Source organism: Motacilla alba, chromosome 14 (genome assembly GCF_015832195.1).
Source record: "Motacilla alba alba isolate MOTALB_02 chromosome 14, Motacilla_alba_V1.0_pri, whole genome shotgun sequence".
In the NCBI taxonomy this organism is placed as follows: Eukaryota; Metazoa; Chordata; class Aves; order Passeriformes; family Motacillidae; genus Motacilla; species Motacilla alba.
Genome location: NC_052029.1, coordinates 2,913,355 through 2,928,183, shown reverse-complemented (window position 1 = coordinate 2,928,183; position 14,829 = coordinate 2,913,355). Strand labels below are relative to the sequence as shown.

The 14,829-nt window shown below is 53.3% G+C and overlaps 1 protein-coding gene across 1 annotated transcript; it reads left to right on the top strand.

Annotated features, from left to right (window-relative positions):
* The first annotated feature begins 20 nt into the window (after window positions 1–20).
* Window positions 21–4,717, top strand: MRPL28 (mitochondrial ribosomal protein L28). The gene is made up of 5 exons (XM_038151731.1): window positions 21–326; window positions 430–582; window positions 1,815–1,949; window positions 3,832–3,918; window positions 4,321–4,717. Exons 1-5 carry the CDS (start codon window positions 39–41, stop codon window positions 4,402–4,404), a joined length of 747 nt encoding a protein of 248 aa, XP_038007659.1. The 5' UTR covers window positions 21–38; the 3' UTR covers window positions 4,405–4,717.
* The last annotated feature ends 10,112 nt before the right edge of the window (window positions 4,718–14,829 follow it).

Genomic DNA, 14,829 nt, shown 5'->3' with positions numbered 1-14,829 from the left:
GCCGGGAGCGGGGCCGGGAGCGGGGCCGGGCCGGGGCGATGCCGCTGCACCGCTTCCCGCCGCGCCTCTGGGCCGCCATGCGGATGCGGGAGGGCATCTGCGCCCGGCTGCCGCAGCACTACCTGGCCTCGCTGCAGGACGACACGCCGCCCACCCCCGTGCACTGGGAGCCGCACGGGCTGCGCTACCGGCGGAACCCGCGCACCGGGGAGCGCGAGCGCGTGCAGGACGTGCCGGTGCCCGTGTACTTCCCGCCCGCCGCCAACGAGGGGCTCTGGGGCGGCGAGGGATGGGTCCGCGGCTTCCGCTACGCGCGCAACGACAAGGTGAGCGTGCGCCCCTCCCCGGGCCGGGCCGGTGTCACCGGGGCCCGCCGGCAGCGGCCACCGCCTGCCCCGGGGCAGCCCCTGACGGCCGGGCCGTGCCCAGCTCTCCACCAGGCTGCCCAAGACGTGGAAGCCGCAGCTGTTCAAGCGGCAGTTCTACAGCGAGATCCTGGACGCCACGCTGACCATCACCGTCACCATGCGCACGCTCGACCTCATCGACGCCGCCTTCGGCTTCGACTTCTACATCCTCAAGGTAGCGCCCGGCGGGCCGGGCTCGCTGCCCCCAGCCTCGGCTGGCAGCACGGAGTCCTGGAACTGGGCACAGAGAATCCCAGCTCGGAATAGACCCCCAGGGAGCATCCAGTCCCACCCCTGGCCCTGCACAGACCCCCCAGCAATCCCACCCTGTGCCTGAGCATTGCCCAAGCTCTCCTGGAGCTGTGGCAGCCTCGGGCCGTGCCCATTCCCTGGGGAGCCTGGGCAGTGCCAGCACCCTTTGAACCTTTCCCAAAACCCTTCCGTGCCCTGTCCCTGTCACAGGGAGCACAGATCGGAGCTGCCCTCGGGAGGAGCTGCAGCCCCTGCTGAGCTCTGCCCTCCGTGTCCTCTCCTCCAGGCTGAACAACTGCTGCTGTTAATGCTTTAGCCCAGGTCTAATGCTCCCAGCCTTTAATTCCCTCTTGACTGGAGCCCTTGATATAAAAACTCGGAGCTGTGATCAAATTGTCAGAACAAATCCAACAGATCTTTCCCCACACGTGTCCCGAGAGCCTGGGCTGGGTGTGGATGAGCTGCCAGTGCTGGCAGTGTGCTGGGGCACTGCTGTGCCCCTGGCAGCTGTCCCAGCCCTGTGGGAACCCGAGGCACAGGGAATATTTCTGTCTGCTCTGAGGGCTTCTGACCCCCAGAGAAACGCTACTTTTAATCTTCACCCATAGAGAGGGCTTGCAAGACTTTGAGATAGCCTGGAGTCTACCAAAGTGTGAAATAGATAATAGAGAGTAGAGTTTGTCACTGGGCGAGACATTTGGGTGTTGAGATTTTTAGTATAGATGTAGACCAAAGCAGAATGGGAGATCCTGGGTGTTGTCTATGTCTTCTTCTTTTTCATCTACTCCATTTTCCACAGTGTTAGTAGCACAAAAGTAATGAGGTGAGGAAAGCCACAATGCAAAAGTTACATAAGCAGACAAGAGATGAGGTATTAGTAGAAAAGTAAAAATAAAGTACGTCTTAAGAGTTAATTAGATGAAACAACTTTAAAAGACCTTGAAGCTGTACATCTAATAAGCACTTTGCAGTGCTTTCCCTGTGTGCTGGGTCTGGCACAGACGGTGTGCCACAGCTTTAGATAAGATAATAAACAACAAGCTGAAGACCAAAAAAGTCCCGTGGGTCTCTCTTTCTTCCCACCAAACTGTTCCAAGAGGGTTTCCCTCCATCCAAGGAGGGGGTACACGTGTCTAACCCGGGCTGCCCTTGCAGACGCCCAGAGCTGACATGTGCTCCAAGCTGGGCATGGACCTGAAGAGGACGATGCTGCTGCGGCTGGCCCGGCGGGACCCCGCGCTGCACCCCCGGGACCCCGCCCGGAGACACGCCATCTATGACAAGTACAAGGTGGGTTCAGCCCCCCGGGGACATTCCTCCTGTGTTCCTGGTCAAAAGAGAGGGGGAAATGTAAAAAATGCATTTATAAGATATTCTCAAAGCCTAACACAAATAATATACATCTATATACAGACCTTAAAAATACCATGGAATAAGAAACATTGTTAAGAGAAATAGAACTAAAAATAACTTCCAAAAGATAGGTGAGACTAAATACTTCAGAAAAATAAAACTATAAAAAATATATTAAAAGACCCACAAAGAGTAATTTTAAATAATTAGCTTTAAAGCATTTACAACATAATGTAACAAAAACTGATAAACCAAAAAACACATAATAATTATAATAATATTCATAATAATAGGGTTTATAAAATAATATAATTTATAATTGATAATATATTATCATAAACATTTATAATAACATAATGTTTCTGTTTATATAAATATTATGATATATTTATATAACTATAATAATATGTTGTTTGTTTTTATAAAATATTTTTTATAATATTATGTATATATAATTCTTGGTATTGTTTAATTTTAAAATAATTAACTTCTGATTTCAGTAGCATAATTTATGACACCTATATTGTCTCACCCTTAACATGGAACTGAAAATAGAATAAAAGTTTTTAAAACACCTCTCAGTTACCCCATCTCTGGGTCAGAAAAGGCTTAATCCAACATCCTGTCCTGGTGGTTTTTGTTTGGATGGTTACTTATCACTGGTGTTGGTGCTCCTGTGCTGAGGGACAGGAAGATATAAATATCATCAGGTGGGGGTTTTTTTGTCTCTCTGTGGGCTTCTAATTTTTGTACTCATCATTTAGGGACACAAAAAGCAGTATGTTTGCTGTGATTGCTGTCAGTGAGAGTCTGCAATAAGAAACAGTAAGAATCTGTGCTGCCCCTGGAGGCAGGAGCCCAGAGTGCCCATTTTGTGTCATTCTGTGCAGCTGCTGGTGGTTGCCAGCCTGGAAGCACCACCTGCACCCACAGTCCCTAAAGCTGTGCTGAGAAACAGCCCCAGAACTACATCAGAGAACTGCAGGAGCAGACACAGCTGATCAGAGAGCAGGACCCTGCTAAGCAGAAAGAAGGGAAGTGGATCTTCCTTATTGGAAATGAGGGATCAGGGCTCTCAGATTTGTCCATAGTAATGTTCCCACTGATCTCATGTTTGTGTCCTGGGCTGAGGGAGTTTTAGTTTGTTTTGTTTTTTTTGTTAGGGTTGGGATTAAATGTGTGAGATGATATTTTTGTTTGTACTTAGATGTTTATTATTTATTTATAATAAATAATAAACATCTAAGCTCTTATTTATATTATATTATTTTATATATTATATATTTATATTCTTATAAACTGTGAGTTTTACAGTACTTTTATTTTAACAAACTAAAAACTGAGCTGTATTTCTCTATAAGATTTTTAAAGGATAAATTGTTTAATTAAGAAATGACACCTAAACTATTTTTACTTCTAACTTAATAACTAACCACTTGTGGTCCGTAATGGGGGCTTTTTTATCTAATTATACAATACCACCTAAACCTATGAAGAAGAAGGACTAGCTTCTGTTCTAAAACTTCTATATTGTTTTATATATATTACTATAATCTAAAACTTCAAATGCTAAGTTTTTTACTATGTGATATTATAGACTTCTATTTAAACTACACACTTAAAATTTTAGTTCTGTCATTCAATTTTGGAAATTTTCTCCACAGCCTCAGGTCAATGCAGTGTTCTCTTGGGGGTCAGTGCCTGTCAGCACAGAAAGTCTAAAATTCTCAGTAACCAGGGCTCCAACACTGGGCACAGAGAGGATTTGTATCTTGGTCACCTGCAAAGACTGTGCTACCTTCTCCTCCTTTTATCACAGGAATTTGTGATCCCAGAGGAAGAAGCTGAATGGGTTGGCTTGAGTTTGGAAGAAGCCATAGAAAAACAGAGGCTCCTGGAAAAAAAGGTGATTTCCTGAGGCAGGGCTCAGCACTGAGGTGCTGTGGCTGCACACGCAGCTTCTCCATGGGGTGTGTTCAGCCACGTGCTCCAGGACACACTGATGGCAGGCAGTGTGAGGAGGAGGGAAAGGAAAAGAGAGGAAGGAAGGAAAGGGATCCTTGGGAGCTACTGATGATCCTCATCTGCTGTCAGAACTGGGGAAGCTGCTGAATGCCCCACACAGTGCCTGCCCTCTCTGAGGGAGGGTTACAGAGCTGAGCAGCAGCTGTGGCACAGCGGGTTGCCTTGTTCAGCCCCTGTATAAAACCCAGTCACATCTTCCCCTGGTTTTAGCTGCCATTGCACTTCCCCTTGCTGCTGCTCAGGTTCACTCCTTTCACATGGTTTATCCTCTGCTTTGTTGCAGGACCCTGTCCCTCTCTTCAAGGTGTACGCTGAAGAGCTTGTCAGCCAGCTGAGAGAACAGCAACAGGCAGTGCAGAAGCAGTAGAAGGAAGAAACCTTGGCAGCAAAGCCCCTGCTGCAGAGAAAGCTGTGGGCTTCAGGAGCTCTGCTGCTTGAACATGCTGCTGGAAGGGGCCACATGAAAACCACATTGCTGAATTGTCATGACAGCCTAAATTCAGTGAGGACCTGTTCCCGTGGGCTGAGGAAAGAGTTTCTGTGCTGTGGCTCTGAGAATTCTTGTCAGACTGACTCGGTGTGGATCTTGTGCCTGTACAAACAGTTGGCTGCTGTTGAGAGCCCACTTGTGATAAAAAATACACATTTCGGTATTAATAGCAGTAAACTTCTCTCTGATACTTGTTTTATTAGTGTTTTGTAGCAGGGGCTGTGAGACACAATGTAACTTAGATCAATCCCCAGCTTCTTCCACCCCAGATGGTTGTGCCCCAAAAGTATAACCCCAAACCCCGCAGCTGAGCTCCCAGCACAGCTCACTAACCCCTGGGTTACAGCCCTGTTTGTGTTGTAAGTTGATGACTTTTAAATCTCATTTTGTAAAGATGGAGGTGAAGTGGGTGTTGAAGTCTTTGCTGCTGTCTGGCAGCAAGGGACTGCACAGCACTTGCCATAATTACAGCCTGATGAGCAGCACTGGGAGTCCCTGGCGTTGTCTGGAAGCTTTGTGGTGGTGCAGTGAGTTTCTGGGTGGATCGAAATCAGCCTCTGCCCTTTTCCCCTCAGCTCTGAGGTGAGGGGCAAGCACAGAGCCTGCAGGCTGAACCTTGTGTGGGTCATCTCTGCGGAAGAGACTTTGCCTTACCCCTGTCTTGGGCTTCCCCCTCTCTGGCTCATCAGGGCAAGTGCACTGCCTTAGTTTGTGATAAGGACTGATAAGAGAGAAACTGGGCTTGTAGAGCAGAGTGTGGCTCTGCCCCTCTGCTGGAATGGAGCAGGACCCCAGGGGAGTGGAGACTGGCAGTGCCTGGACGGTTTGGGGGTGGTGCAGAAGCAGCCACTGGGTGAGCACAGAGCCTCACAGGGCACTGCTGGGGCTTGGGTGAGGGAGATGCTGGAGTTGAATGGGATCTAAACAACAGCATTTCATGAAAACCAGACTTCTCTGCTGCCCTTTAGGACAAAGAAGGGGCTGGAGTCCCCATAAGGGTATTTGAGCCTGCAGAGGAGCCTGGCACAGGCCGGTAGGGCTGGCTGGGGCTGCCAGGCAGGGCTGTGCTGTTCTTGCAGTGGCACAGGGGGAGCAGGCTGGGTGGCAGAAGCTGGGATGTTTCCAGCCTGCCTGTGTATTCCATCCCCAGCAAGTCCAGGTTCTCAAGAGCAAACTGGCACAGAAGGTCATATTTGCCTAATTAATGACAGTGCAGCTAGGCCAGCACAATGACATTTGGTTATCTTCTTTCTCTGCTGCAACTGAGCTGAGTGGGAAGCTGCTGCCCAGCTCCTCGGGGACCCTGACACTCTGCCCTCGTTAGAGATAATTAGCTGGGACAAGCTCCTTGTTTGACAGCTCTGCTCATCATTAGGGCCGGCTCAGCTCATGCATTTTAATGCAGCTCCCAGCAAAGCTCCAGCCCGTGCCTCTGTCCTGGCCTCCCTGCACTGGAACGTGCCCGGCCCCTGCGCCCACCTGGCGCCTGCCCGGATCCTGCCCGGCCCCCTGGGGGTCCCCGGGTGCCTCAGAGCTCCTGGGCACTGAGGGGGCTGCTGGAAGTGGCTGAGGGGACAATGAGCAGCTGCTGCTCTGTCCCAGGGCTGGGAGGTTCTGGTTCTGTGGAGCTGAGGCTCTGCTTGTGTGTCCTGCTACAGCTGGAACCGCCCAGCCTGGACCCTGCCTGAGCTGCAGAGCTGCTCACTGGGCATCTGCAGGATCTGCTGCCTCGGGAGGGCTTGGTGGGTGACAAGGGGTAGCAGGAGCTTTTGGGGAGAGCTCCTGTCCTGCTGGGGGTGAGGGTTCTAAGGGGGGCACTGCATGAGCACAGCTGAAGCTGCAAGAGGTTCTCTGGGGGAATCCATTTGGGATATGGTGAATCCTGATTTTCTGTCATCCTGCCTTTGTGGAGAAACCTTCCCCAAGCTCCTTTCCTTATACCCATGTTGCATGTGGCCCCGAGATGTACTCATGGATTACTCTGCTGCCTTGAGGGAAGCTGCAAACTGTGGGCCAGGGGTGCTGCAGCCTCAGACGAAGCAGAGTTGGAGCACACAGGGCTGCTGGGCACAGCAGCAGATGTCTCAAGGTGGACAGGGAACCCCTGTGCAGTATTTGGGGCAGTTTGGGCTACAAATCCCCCAGCCAGGTGGCCTTGAAGAGGTAGAGGAACAGCTCAGGGCTCAGTGTTACTCCTGTCCTGCTTTTACAGCGCTGGCTGCAGCTGAGAGTTTGGTGCTGCTTGAGGGATGGTTTTCCCTGTTTGGGTGGGCTCAGTCTGGCAGATAATGGTTCCCTTGCTGCCCTGACAGGGGGGGTCAGAGGAGCTGGTAGTTTGCCATGACAACATGTTCCCAGGAAGCCACAGATGCCACAAACCCACGGGTGCTGTCAGCTTGAAGTTGAAAATCCACCCCAGGACAGGGGAAGGGCCTCTCTGCCAGGCACTGCTCAGACCCCAGCACTGCCTCAGGCTTCTGCAAAGGTCACCAGGCTCCTGCTCCTGGCCCAGAGCCAGACACAGGCATGTGGAGCGTGGGGAGGATCCAGCACCAGGCTGGCAAGGATGTGACAGCCCCCAACAAACGGCCAGAGAGCCCTGCCAGGGTCACCTTGGATCTGGCAGCGTTAGACCAGGCTGGAATAGCAGCAGGGCTTGGAAAGGGGAATGGTGCAGAATTATCAAGACAGCAGTGAAAGGATGATGGATGAGAGGCTGGGAGAGGCACGTGTGCTGTGTCAGCCACCAGCACCGGGAAGTGGGACATCAATCCAGGACTGAGGGATTCCTGTTTAATTCATTCCTCAGGTATCAAAAACACGTCACTCTCTTTAATAGTCCCAGCAAGGCACAAATATGAAACTGACCCTTGGAATATGAAATTTGGGCCCATGTTCCAGTTGTGGAGGAATAACTGGCAGGGAATCACCCCCAAACTCAACACTACAAAGTAACAAAGCAGAGAAAAAGGTTAATTGTGGAAAGCATCCAAGCAGGAAAGCCTTGGGCAGGATGGCTGGACTAATGCTGCTCTTTGGGACTTGGTGGTTCTGAATGCTGGTGTTTGCTGGTATCTTGAAGCAATGTTTCGATTTTGCCTGTCTCACTTGTTATTCCTAGCAAGTCACAGTTCCTGATCCAAAAACCAGCTTGAGATTAAGGCTCTGCTTCTCAACAAACCTTTTCTTACCTGTTTACCTTTATGAAATAAACAGATTTTCTTTGTAAGTTCCCAACAAGCCCCTTTGTGTTCAAACAAAAGGGATATTTGGGGAGCAATAGGCTATGAAGCATGTCCTTTCCTGCTGGTCTCATAGGTGAGACTGCCTTTCCCTTCTGGCTTGGAGGTTTTTGGTTTGGAATCACTGTTGTAAAGGGGTGTGACTTTCAGGAGTGCTGTGAATCAGCCCAAACTTGGTGTGAGCAGAGGTCAAAATGTAGCCTGAAATCATCCCCCATCCTATGGCATTAATCAAGGAGACATGAGATTTAGAAACTCACTTGGGCAATCCCAGCAAACCCTTTCAAGTATCACTGCAGTGTTTGTTTTCAGATCCACAGGACTCAATTCCTTCCAGACAGCTGGTCTGGGATGCTCGGGCTCTTGGAGCTGGGAGTATGTGCTGTGCTTACCCCCCACAGCTTTGCTGAATCCCTGGAATTTGCTCTGGGGATCAGGAAATGGCAGCAAATATCCTGGTGGCTCTGCCCATGAGTGACAAACCATTCTGGATTTTGGGGATCAAGATGGAGCTGGGCTCATTGCAGAGGGAATAAAGGAGACTGTGGGTAGTGAGAAACACTGGCTGGACTTGAGAAAAAACTTCCACAGGGGGGTGGTGCAGTCCTGGGACAGGGTCTGGAGAGGTGGAGGTTTTCAGGACGGGGTGAGGCCCTGGAGCCCTGCTTGGGGCAGGAGCCTGGGCTGAGACCTCCAGAGGTCTTCCCAAGCTCACTGTTCTGTGCTGCACCTTCCGAGCTGCAGCTCCTCCCTGCAAAGCAGCCAGCGAGGAGTCAGGAAGAGCAGCTCCCAGGTGCCAGCTGGAGAAGAGGGGCCGGAGGGGAGGGAGTCCAGTAGCTCTGCTCCCTCCCTCTTCTGGGGTATGGACTGTCGCCCTCCTGCCCGAGCTCCTCCTGCTGCCACGTGCTGTGCTTTCTCTTCTCCCATCCTCCCAAGGAATTGTCTCGTGCCAAACCTCCAGGAGAGGTGGCTGCAGGCAGGGATGGAGTCATTGGCCACGTGCTGGATCACCTAGAGCCCAGTGAAGTGGAGCAGCAAACAACCTGGCTCTGTGTGAGCATCCCTGGGGCTGTCAGCCTCGGGTGCTGGCTGCCTGTGGCCAGCAGAAGGTCCTGGTGGCTCTCCAGGAGTGACCACTGGCTTTTCCAGCCCTGCTGGTTCCCGACACACTGCTTGTCCTGCCCTGCTGCCCCAGCCCTGCAGGGGACGAGGCATGGCCAGTGTGTCGGGGCAGGGCTGGTGGCCTGATGGTGGCAGGGCTCTGGGGGGACTCTCTCTGGGGTGAGACCAGCCTGCAGCCAGGCAGGGTCTGATTGGGCCTGACAGAGAGGTGGACAGGGACATGGGGGCTTAGTTGTTACAGTAAGGAGTCATAAGAAAGAAAAAAAAAAAAACAAATAAACAACAACCTAATAAAATCTCCATATGCAAATGAATTGCCAACAGCTCCCTGCCATGTTCCTGCCACCATCTCTCCTGCAGCTGTGGGCTGAGCTAGACTGGGCACACTGGACATGGGAGATGGACACAGGGAACAGGGGCAGGCAGGGGCAGTTCCCTCCATTCCCCTCCCCTGCCACACACCTCAGGTGTGGGCTCAGGCCGGGCTCCTTGGCTGCAGGAGGAAGAGCTGAGAGGGGTGGCCATGCCAGCTGCAGGCTAGCCACAGAGGCCTTAGCCTGGCTGGACTCTGCTGCTCTGAGCATCCCTTGCACACATTTTCCAGGCAGCCATTGCCATGGTAACATGGAAATGGTGCTGGTTCAGGCCAGCCAGAGCACTCAAACACAGAACACGGCATTTCTGAGATGGCAGCAGGGCTCTGCTCGCAGGGCCTCTGGCTACCCAGGGATGTGGCTGCTCTGAGCAGCTCCTCGTGCGTTGGTGCCCCCAGGGATGCGTCCCCCAAGCAGAGGTGGAATGAGGTGGAGGGAGCAAACAGGATGGGACATGTTAGGGAAAAGGGAGCAGCAGGAAGGGGATTTCTCTGGCAGTGCTCCAGGCATGGATGGGGCCCGTGTTTTTGTGCTTCAGCCAGGTATTTATTCCCATGGAGACTGCTCACACCTTTCAAGGCATTTTAATTTCCTTGACAGCCCTTTAAATTCCTTGATAGACCCCTCCTGCACGTGTTATGAGACCCAGGTGGACTTTCCTAGGTGAGTCTCACCTGCCCTGCTGGATGTGAGGTGACTCTGCCCCCACAGCCCATAACTGTCTATCACTGCTCATTTTAATCCTTAAGATGCTGTCTCTCAACTTTTGAGGCTGGTGAAAGACCTGAGTTTGTTAAATCCTTCCCCCTAAAAGTCATGTATGGATTTTGAAGGTTTCAGGGGGTGGAAAGTCTTTACTCCTAGCTTTAAGCTGCCTTTCTCCAGCGCTGGGAATGGAGCCTTGTCAGGCTCTGCTCCAGTCCAGTGCAGGACTTTGCCATCCATGGGATTTTCTCCTCTTTCTCACACTTTATCCTCTCATCCTATTGAGCTTCAAGTCTTGCTGCAAGGCTTTTCCTGCAGAAGTCATTAGCTGTGGCTCTTTCTTTCCACAGCAGTTCTCTACCACTGTTTTAAAGTGTGGAACCTCTGTGCCAGTACCAAAAATGGAGGGAAATCTCCTTGGGTGCAGGCACTAGGCTGGTGGGTTTCCACCTGGCCAGGTGGCCCTGGGATGTGCAGAGTTGAAAGTACTGTGAAAATTACCCATACCTAGACCCACTTGTCCTGCTGAGCTCCCTTCTCTTCTTTGAATGCTGTGTCACCTTTCATTGTTTTTTTTTTCCCTGTCTTCTGCATGATATCCTGAAGAACAAGGTGAATTAAGGCCTTTGTAGGGCTCTGGGAAAGATACTTAATTGGAGGGGCTTGTGGAGCCACTCTGCAGTGGGGAGCGAGGCAGTGGCTGCTCTGCGGGGGGACCAGCAGGTCCCGGTGGCAGGAGGGGACAGCTGGCGGCAGGAGAGGGTGGAAGGTGAGAAGGCCCTGGCCAGGGAGCTGGCAGTGGGTGTGTGTGGCCGAAGCCGCGGGCTCGGAGCTGCGAGCCGGGAGTTGCCATGGGAACGGGAACGGCCGGAGGATGCTCGGAGGGCAGCGCGGGCTCTGCGCCACGGCCCCGAGCGCAGCGGGGAGCTGCCCTTGCTGGGGACCTGCAGGTACCCGGGGAGGTCCCAGCTCGTCCTCAGTGCCCAGGGAGCGATCCCCGCCCAGCCAAACCCCAGAGCGCTTCAGAGAGACGCTGCCTTTAACAGACAGAGAAAGCTCAGGCAGGAGAGCAGCCCCAGGCAGGACCCGGAACAGCCCCCGAGCTGTGCCAAGAGTCCCATCCCTGAGTCCCAAACCTGCCCCCGTGCCCAGCAGAGCCCGGAGCAGCCAGCCCCTGGCCCAGAGCACAGCTAGGGCTGGGACACCGTCCTTAGTGTGGCCCCACTCGCTGCACTGGGGGTTGCAGTGCTCGGCTGGATCGGGGCTGGAATGTTTTTGGAGCTGAGCCTTCCCGGCCGCCCTGAGCCGGCTGCTGATGAGAGTGGGTGGGGAGAGCCCACCCTTGGTGCCTCCCTTTGCTTGCCCTGGCCCCAGGTGGGCTCTTTGCCCAGCACTAGGACCAGCCCTGTCAGCAGCAGCTGCTCCAGGCACCAGCCAGCCCCTTCTCCTCCAGTCCTCTGGAAGCCTTTGGTGACCACATTGTCACCAGCCCTTTGCACACCCATGGGAGCTTTACTGTGGGCATCTTTCACTGCTGCTGCTCCAGGAGACAGGCTTCCCTTTACAATCACCCTAGTTCCCCAGATGGAGGCTATTTACTCTGGGGCCCACAAACCCCATTTCCAGGAGTGTTTCTGCCAACTCACTCGTACTGCTGTTGGGGTCAGTGACCTGCCCTTTCCAGGCTCTCTCTGTGACGAGTGAAAAAGAAATTTATTATCATATCTGCCAGACTCCAGACAACTCTTTCTGGCAGTGGGTAGGTAGGATCTGTCTGAGGATCAGCTGTTCTCCTCCAGTTCCTTCAGAAGCCCTGGACACACTTGCTGCTCCACGGCTCCTTTCTGCTCTCTTCTCAGCTGGGTTTGTGTTGACATCTGTGGTCACCTTTGTCTCCTCTCTGCTCCCCAGGGTGGGAATCCCCCAGTTCTCCCAACAAAATTATGAGCTTGGGCAGAGTCTCCTAGTGCTCCTCCTGCAGCTGCCCTGAAGGACACCACTCTGGATTGCTTTGAGGAGGAAAAGGGAAGATGACCTTGGCTTCCTTTCCCTCAAGCGCACACTTTCATCTCTTGCCTTGTTGTCCATTTTCTCCAGATCTCTTCAGCCTTTAGATTCTCCCTAAGACTCCTTTTCCCCAGTTTCGTGGAACTGCTGTTTGGTGCCAGTAATGACCCATGGGAACAGAAGCCCACTGCAGGTCCCATGCTGTGCTCCAGCCAGCAAGGCTGGGCTGTTTGCTGTTCTCTGGCTGCCACATCCATCCCTGGACCATGAGGATGGAACCAGGACCACATTCCCACCTGCAGGACCCACTCAGCCATGAGCATGAACCCATGCCCGCATCACAGGACTGCTGTCCAGCCCTGTGCTGTGTCCATCATGGTTAACACCCTCCAGAGGAGTCAGAGGCTCTGGGCCTCGCAGACCTGGCTCGGAGAAGCTCAGTAGGAAGGCAGGAAGCATCCTAGGCTCCAGGGATGAGCATGGCCAAAGGTACCACTTCCTCATTCCAGCCAGCACCATGAGGCCAGGAAAAGGGATGGCTGATCCAGGCAGTGCCAGTTGCCCGTCAGAAAACACCAGTGCTGTGAACAGGAATCACGATGGCAGCAGTGGGGAAGGGGGGAAGAGGTCATGGAGGATGGTTTGGCCCCATCCTGGCTCTTGGGATGAAGCAGTGTGGAATCCCCATGGGAAACAGAAGAAATGGCTGGTAGGGCATCATGTCTCTGCACCCAGTGCCATTCCTTGGAGGAGGAGGATGATGAGGGTTGACGGTGATGAGCCGTGATGGTGCGGGAAAGCTTTGGCACCGAGGCATTGTGCAGCGGGAGCGATGGGAAAGGCTGGCCAAGGGAGGCACCGCTTTCTGCAACAGCCTTCAAAGAGTTTCCTTAAGTGTTGCTGCTCTTCTGGGCTTCCTCCTCCAAGAAAAAAAAAAAAAGTAGGGAAAAAAGGAGATGAGGAAGAGCAATCTCTGGGTGCGGGATGAAAGCGGCCTGTCTTGACTATTTACCCAGCAATTATAAGTAAATCGGTGGTGCCTAACGGGGCCGGTTGCCATAGTGACGATGGGATGGAAGGACCAGCATTTGGTCCTGGCTGCAGCCAATCAGGCTGGGAAGCCCAAGCTGCAATATAAAGTAAAGATTCCCATCTTCCAGCCACGCACTTGCCAAGAAAGGGAAATAGGTTCAAGAGTCTGGGGAAAAAAAGTGCTGCGGCCGGCGGCAAGCAGGGCGGCTGCTCCCGTCATGGCGGACTGCGAATGCCCGGGCAGGTGAGAATCCCAACTCTCCCCATCTCCCGCTCATTGTTCTCCCGCGCCGCGGTCCCTCCGCCGCCCCACCCCACCCACGCCGCCGCCCCGACCCCCTCGCCCCGGCACCCACAATGGAACCCCCCTTCGGGTGGGAGACAAAGAGAGGCGGGTGGAGAAAGGCTCCACCATTCTCCCCAAATTGCCATCGTAGGCCTTTCAAATCAAATTTCGCAAAGCAGCTTCATCAAAGGCCCCCGGCTGAGAGGCACGAGCCCCATATTCCTGCCCCCCCGGCAGGTCTGGGGTGGTGCGGTGATCCCATACAAAGTCGGCACCGCTCCAGAAGTGTCTTTGCAAAAAAAAAAAAAAGAAAAAAGAGGGAAAAAAAAGGGGGGGGGATATGGAGATAAAAAACGCAAGCGAGAAAGAACGGCGCCTAAATTGCTCATCGTCTCCCCATCTCATTACTGGCGACTTCTGAGGACGGATATTTCCAAAGGCTGCAATGAAAGACTTGTGAATGGAGCCCCCCCGGATGAGATCAAAGCCCGAGGCTGGGACGCCAGGGTGTGCCGGAGGAGGGGGCGAGGGCCAGCGGCGCCGCAGGATGCTGGGGGGAGCCTTCCTCCCCTGCTGCCGCTGCCCTCCATGTTTCCCGGTGTCGCTGCCGCTGCTGCCTGACCCATCTTGCAATGGAGACCAGGGACAGTGGCCAGACCCCAACAGCTGGAACCGAGACGAGCAAACTCCATTGGCTCACAGTTCGGCAACTCTCCCAAAATTCATGGCTAATAAAGGAGCTTATTCCGTCCGGGACCTCTCCAGACACCTCGAATTGCAGATGAGCGGGTGGCTTCCCCACCGCTGGAGCCCACTCCTTGGGTCTCTTCTCTCCTCACACCACAGCATCGCCAGCCTGGGGAGCCACCAGCAGAAGGGCCGAGGACAAAGGCAGGAGGACAGAAGTTGTGCCACTTTCCCTTCCTGCCGCCTCCCTTCAAACGTGGGCTGCTTTCTTGTGCTCTGTGATAAATTTGGCTCCGGGCGGCGTTCCCACCACCGGCACCACCGGCAGCCGGGCGCCCCATCAGCAGCACGGAGAGCAAACTCACAGATGGTAAAATAAGAGAGTCGTGTAGGGTTCAAAGAGACCTTCAATGTCGATTGTTATATTATTAGGTAAACTCCAAGAAGAAAATCTTTTAATCCACTGTGGCTAATCCAGTCCACTTTTGTTGGCCAGGACATATTCAGCATCAACAAAAGGCTCTGGCCGACGGACACCGGCATACATAATGTATTGATAACTGCGGGAGCCGGCTCGGCGGCAGAAAGAGCCACTGCTCGGGCCAGCAGCAGGGGCCAGCAGGAGGATTTGCCCGACTTTCATCAGTTTTATTTTCATTTCAAAGAACGCGGCTGATATTTGCACTGCGCTGCATGCCAGGGGAGCACAAAGAGGGCAGGGATGTTCCCTGCTCCGGCCAGCCCTGAAGCCTCACCGGGATCCTGCCAGGACCTCAGTGGGACCCTCACCCCTCACTGCCTCCCCAGGACAGTGGTGGCACAGAGGGCTGCAAGGCCAGGTTGGTTC

Bases quoted from the DNA above. Each gene is read 5' to 3' on its own strand.
- MRPL28 (XM_038151731.1), top strand. From the start codon at position 39: ATGCCGCTGCACCGCTTCCCGCCGCGCCTCTGGGCCGCCATGCGGATG. The intron at 327-429 runs GTGAGCGTGCGC...GGCCGTGCCCAG, and splicing joins GCTACGCGCGCAACGACAAG to CTCTCCACCAGGCTGCCCAA. The intron at 583-1,814 runs GTAGCGCCCGGC...CTGCCCTTGCAG, and splicing joins TCGACTTCTACATCCTCAAG to ACGCCCAGAGCTGACATGTG.